This window comes from Plasmodium malariae (genome assembly GCF_900090045.1).
Source record: "Plasmodium malariae genome assembly, chromosome: 6".
Lineage (NCBI taxonomy): Eukaryota > Apicomplexa > Aconoidasida > Haemosporida > Plasmodiidae > Plasmodium > Plasmodium malariae.
In genome coordinates, this window is record NC_041780.1 from 45,730 (window position 1) to 52,500 (window position 6,771).

Sequence of the window (6,771 nt, forward strand, 5' to 3'; positions counted from 1 at the left end):
ATTTGTTTGTGTGTTTATTTTATTTTTTTTTTTTTTCCCCTTACCCCTCCCCATTTATTTTACGTGCAATAAATTTTAAGCGCTTAAGATCTCACAACTCGGAAGTAATAAATCAAATAGTACACTTTTTACGACCATTTTATGTATTCCCATTTTACATGTATAAAGCTAAGCACATGTATTAACTTACCAAAGGCGGATGTTTAAGACACGTGTAACAAAAGAATATTTCCGCTTCTTACAAACGTTGAAGGAGTGCCTGTTGACCTATTTTAGATGAATTACCCCAATTGAAAAATGAGAAATGAAAAGTTCGTTAAGTTATATAAAAGGAAAAAAAAAAAAAAACAAAGCATATATATATATATATATATTTATATATAGTCAGTCATACACATACAAATGTATAGATTGATGGCATAAATAAATATAAAGCGCACATGTGCCTACGCACACACATGCTAGCGCGTAAAAAAAAAAAAAAAAAAATAATTCAAATGTAGAAAAGTATTACAAAGATACGTGTCTCAAATGATATAAACTTTCAAAAACAAAGTTAAAACATATATTGCGCAAAATGAACAGAATTCAAATGTGTGCACAAAGTTATTGACCCACTGTTATACTCATTTTTATACCTACATTTACGCCGACTCTTATGCCCAAATCTTAACCCACTCTACCAACTCATCCACTCATCTACTCATCCACTCATCTACTCATCTACTCATCTACTCCTCTACTCATCTACTCCTCTACTCATCTACTCATTTTTGTTTAAAAAGCTAAAGTTCAAGCCTGGCGAATAGTCAACACAAAAACCGTCATCATCATTAGAAAAATATTTATTTTCAAAGGAAAAGTTATCATAACAAGAGGAATTATTATTTAAAGCAGTACTTCGGAATACACTATTTTCCATCGCCCACTTATCAGTAGTGTCTTCCTCCTCATTTTCGGGTACATTGCAATTGAATAAAGACAAGGAAGAGGATGATAATAGTAACGCACTGTTATTATTATTATTTGTATTACCATTATTTGTATTACCATTATTTGTATTACCATTATTTGTATTACCATTATTTGTATTACCATTATTTGTATTACTTTCCAAAAAGGTATGGTAGCCATCTTTCATAAAATCGAAAAAGGGTATCTTGTTTTTACCCAGATGACTATTACTATTATGCCCTTTCTCATTCACATGGTTGACATACATACTGTCTTCATACACACTACTTCCATATCTACTGTTTCCATAAGCACTGTTATAAAACAAATTATCGTCATACATGTATCTCCCTACATCACATCCCTTTCCATCATACGAATCGACAAGCACATTTCCTCCGCTTTGTGCAAACACATCATTCGTTAAAAAATTTGACTTGGAGTTGTTTTTATCATTTGTAGCATTACTTGTAGCAGTAGCGCCTGCATTAATAGTATCAGTACCAGTACCAGCTCCAGTAACTGCATCGCTGTTAACAAAGAGATTTCTTTCATCTACAGATGCACTGACAGCGTTTACGTAATTATCTGCATCCTCATTTATATGTGTATCTATACTATCAAAGTTGTTATCACTGAAAATTCCTTTTTCCTGCATAATGGTACAATGTAGTACGCTATCATTAGCATAAAAATTATTAGTTTCATCTTTGTCCAAAATTTTGTCTTTATTCATAATATTACTTTTGTTCATAATATTGTCTTTATTCATAATATTACCCTTATTTTTATTATTATTATTAAAAAAAAAAGGATTGTTCGCTCCGCCAGTCGTACCTGTGTTTGTGTTATTTGATATGGACGACGTTTCGAAATTGTTCATGCGGTAAAAAAAGAAATCTTTTGTGTCAAGTTTGTTCAAATAACTATTCTGACTATTTCGGCTGTTCTGACTATTCTGATTGTTCTGACTATTCTGACTGTTCTGACTATTCCGGCTGTTCTGACTATTCTGATTGTTCTGACTATTCCGGCTGTTTTGACTATTCTGATTGTTCTGACTATTGTTCTGACTATTCCGGCTGTTCTGACTATTCTGATTGTTCTGACTATTCTGATTGTTCTGACTATTATGGCTATTCTGACTATTCTTGTTATTCTCGTTATGCTCATCCACTCCAGAACAACCCACTGACAATAAACAGTTCAGGTCTATATCATATATTCTATTCTTACCTGCCCTCATCCAAACGCTATTATTTGTAGCTTTATCCCTAACTATGTCCACAAACGGAATTGCATTTTTTTCCTTTTTCAAATTTTTATCATACGTCAGTACGTGATCCTTACTCTTTACAGAGTCTACTATTTTGGGATCTCCTATGTTGACAATAGGAATATTATTCTTTTTTTCATTTTGCGCATTTCCACTAGCTTCTGCTTCTTTACCTATACTACTCTCTTCCCTTTTAACGTAAGAAGCAATATGATTAAAAGAATTATTCTTTATGTCTTTTCTATCATTGACATTATAACAATCCCTATTATCAATTCTTTTATTATTCATTATAGATACAACACTCGGAATTTTATAATTATAACAAAATGCGTTACTGTCATCCTCTTCTTCTTCTCCTTCTTTTCTGTTCGTCCTGTTTGAATATATAAAACTTTTTGTTTCGTCATACAACTCCAAAATATTGTAATTTGAAAAATGTTCATTCTCTTCCTTACTGTTATTGTAAAAACAGGGGTTGGTCTGCTCCTCTTCTATTTCTTTTATGTACTTATTGTCATTGTTATAAGCGTATATTTCTTCTTTCACTCTATTCTGGCCACCCCCGCTCCTACCACCACTAACTTTTACACTTACAGCGGTACCACTACTACCACTACCATATTCACTTACCATCATATTTGATCGATCATTATTGTAATTCCTCACATGCTTATTTTCCTCATAGACTACATCCGTAAGTATATTTCCATTGGTACCTATTTCTACACTCCCTTTATAAGAATTTGCATTTCCCCCGTTCTGTGCAATTCTATCATTTAATAAACTCATTAAAATATTACTATTCGTATTTGTAACGAATGTGGACATGTGGAGTGTATCACCCACTAGGTTGGAAGAATTACCGATTTGACTGGAAGCATTACCGATTTGACTGGAAGAATTACCGACTTGATTGGAAGAATTACCGATTTGACTGGAAGCATTACCGATTTGACTGGAAGCATTACCGATTTGACTTCATTGGAAGCATTACCGACTTCATTGGAAGCATTACCGACTTCATTGGAAGCATTACCGACTTCATTGGAAGCATTACCGACTTCATTGGAAGCATTATCCCTATTCTTGTAACTATGAATAACCCCAGCAACAGCGTTAAAGACGCTATTAATAATACTTTCATCATTTCGTGTACAGATAGAATCTTTCCTGTCATAAGTCTTCTTCTGATAATCTATTGTTTCTCTTTCCTCATAGTAGTAACTATTCTCCTTGTTGTTAAGGTTTATATCACTAACCCGAGTGGCACTGCTATTCTTATCAGTCCTCGCGCTGCTATTCTCCTCGTCATTCCTAAAGTTGTACCTACTCGATTCATTCTCATTGCTGTTACTACTACCATTATGAATATCATCACTGCTACGTTTGTTTATCTTACCATAGTTTATATCTCTGCCGATCACACTTCCTCCGTTCAAATAACTCCTGTTCGAACCACCATTATTGTCGGCACCTGCTAAACAGGAACAGTCATCATTCTTGATAGTAAACCCTCTATTGCTTTTTTCACATGCAACATGTACATCATTTCCATTTGCGTGCACAAAAGGTCCATTATTTATATTTAAATGGTTCATATATTTTATGAGCCCCTTTAGATGGTTTCTTTTATTCATATCATCGCTACCATTCCACTTGTTGTTATTAAATGCACCACTTACATATTCATTATTTTCAGATACAAATATTTTGTCAAAATTCTCATAGCTTACTTCTTTCATTATATTATTCCCACATTTTATGTGCTTCCTCGATTGTTCCTCCTTATTACAAACATCATTAACTAAGTCATCATAGTTTACACAGTTTACACAGTTTACACACTTTACATGGTTCATATTGTTGATCATGGGTTTATATTCTAATACAGATGATATATCATTATCTAATATTTCTTTTTCGAAATTATATATGGCTGGATTGTTCTTAATGTCCTCCATGTTCAACTTATTCTCGCTTTCTCTTTCCTCCTCTTCGTTTCTCTTCCTATAAGTATCATCACTTCGATAGGATTTTTCCTCCATCGTATTTCTCTTCTCCTCCATCATATTGTGCTGTTCTTCCATTTCTCTGTGTTCCTCCCCCTGTGAGTACCTTTCATTACAGCTGTTTCCCTTCCCCTCTGCTTGATTTCCATCATCTATCAGACTAATAGTTGCATTCCTTCCATCTCCCATAGATTTACAATATATTATACTCTCATTCGTTTTACTCCTTTTTAAAGTGCTACTCTCATCACAATGCTCTTCTACTCCTTCTTCATTTGTTTGACTTTCATATTTGTATGCACTCCCTAATTCGTTACCATCAGTGATATTATTATCTGTGGTATGCAAACTGTTCTTAATTTTTTCCTTTTCATTTAGATATGTACTAAAACTCCCAAAGAACTGCTGCTTCGTCTTTTCACTTTCCACATTCATATAATAATTAAAACTTTCAGTGTTCTCGAATGGTTTCTTCATACTGTCAACGTTGGATTTGGTATTTGACGCTATACTACTATCATAGAAAAGGTGCATCATGCACTTGTCGTCTTTTCTTCTCTGTCCTTTCGTTATTACTAAATCTATATCTGCATCTACATCTGCATCAGCATCTACATCTGCATCTACATCTAAATCTGAATCTAAATCTACATTTACATCCACATCTCCATCCTTTTCGCTTCCCTTTTTTAAGCCTTTTTTCACATCATTGGAAAAATTTGCTACATCCTCAGCACTTTCAGATGGAGCAATGTTCACTCTCGCATCGTCCGTAAGACTGGGATTTCCTCCAATGATACTACAACTAGTATTCATCGTCTCGTCCACTTGATTCCCCTCCTTATATGATATGAATCCCCCAGAATACTTCAACGATTTATCCATATTATAGTAGTAGTTTAAAGAGGCATTATTTTTACTCATTATGCTGAGTATATTCCCATGCCCACTTCTGTTGTTGTTATTAGTGCTAGTATCATTACCTGTTATCCTTTGCCCGCAACTTCGTGAGCTAGCACTTACTGCACAACCACCTACTGTACAACCATCTACTGCGCATTCACCTACTACGCATTCACCTACTGCGCATTCACCTACTGCGCATTCACTGCTTGTATTACTTATGGGTGCATCGCTAGTACCGATACACACACCCCTACTCCGCTTCTTACTCGAACCAGTTATCCCCTTTTCGCTGTAGTTGTACAACAGACTAAACTTTCCTTCTTCCTCTTTTTCGTTTAACTCTTCAGAGGTACGTAACGTTGACGCGGAAATGTCGTTCTTGTTCAAGTTGTTCGTAGAAAATCTGTCGTGCATTAATATATCTTTGTTCATATATACCTGATCATCTGTCATACTGCATACATTTCCTCTACTGTTAAGACAATTAGTATTAGAAATGAACTCATTTAAGTTGAACATACTCTTTTGATTTTTATTACACATATTGTAGTTAAGTAATAAACTATTTCCCGAGTTATTCACTATATCTCTATTACTACGAATATCATGTACATCATCATCATCAACAATAACATTCCCAGGAGAATTATACCAAGAAGAGCACTCTTTATTAGTATCTACCGTTAAACAATCTTTTAAACTTCTTTCTATTTTATCTAAGTTTTTCATTAGTTCATAACTTATGATATCTCGACCATTCATCTTGTTATTCCTGCTATTTACACTATTATTTGAGTTGTTATTTTCTGATCGTTCAGGGAAATTAAAAGATAAAAACGATTGCAAATTTAAAGGGGATACCATGTTTTCATCCCAATCTGCTACTGCGTTTCCATTTGAAGCCGCTACTACATTCTCATTTATGCGTCTGTTTACCATGTTTCTACTGCTACTATGCATGCTATAATTTCTATTATTGTTTGTATTAGTATGACCACTGTAGTGAACACTGATCGATCCCTTTTTCATGCTCCTTATGCCCGATCTGCTGTTAACACTTTGCGGTAAAAGACTATTCTTCTTGCTGCTGCTTCTCCCTAACAACAGGTTGTCATGATCATAAGACGAGTACTGGTTGTTACACCCACTGTTGCTTCCATTACTATTAGTTCCGCCGATATTGTTATTACCGCTGTTGTTATTGCCGCTATTATTTCCACCGTTGTTATTGTTCTTCTTGCTGCTGTTACTGGGACCAATACTTATAGCACACAATTTAGTATTTTTTAAATTTTTATGATTCAAAAAAAAATTTTCTTTTTTCTCTTTTCTATATAACAGAGGGGGGCTTATATGCTCATTCAGCAAAATATTGCAGGGGGATGAATGTCTTACTAAACTTGCTCTATTCATACTCCTCACAATGGTATTGTTCGTTTTATCGTGTCCCACAAGATTACTATTATTACTGTTCCAGTTGTTATCGCTGTTCCTGTTGTTATTATTACGATTATTAATATTACTATTGTTACTGTTAATATTATTATTGCTGTCGTTACTACTATTATTATTACCGTTACTATTGTTATATGTATTGCTCGAGTTGGAAAAAACGGATGAATA

The 6,771-nt window shown here is 34.2% G+C and overlaps 1 protein-coding gene across 1 annotated transcript in view; it reads right to left on the minus strand.

The window, feature by feature from the left end:
- Window positions 1-763: 763 nt before the first annotated feature.
- The window catches only part of PmUG01_06010700 (zinc finger protein, putative), a gene marked incomplete at both ends in the record, with an annotated part of 7,220 nt that continues 1,212 nt past the window's right edge, over window positions 764-6,771 (minus strand). The window contains 2 exons of the mRNA XM_029003670.1: window positions 764-3,141; window positions 3,228-6,771. The exon at window positions 3,228-6,771 is cut by the window's right edge and continues 329 nt beyond it. Of these exons, the coding sequence (XP_028859766.1) occupies window positions 764-3,141; window positions 3,228-6,771 (5,922 nt within the window). The remainder of the gene's footprint in view (window positions 3,142-3,227) is intronic.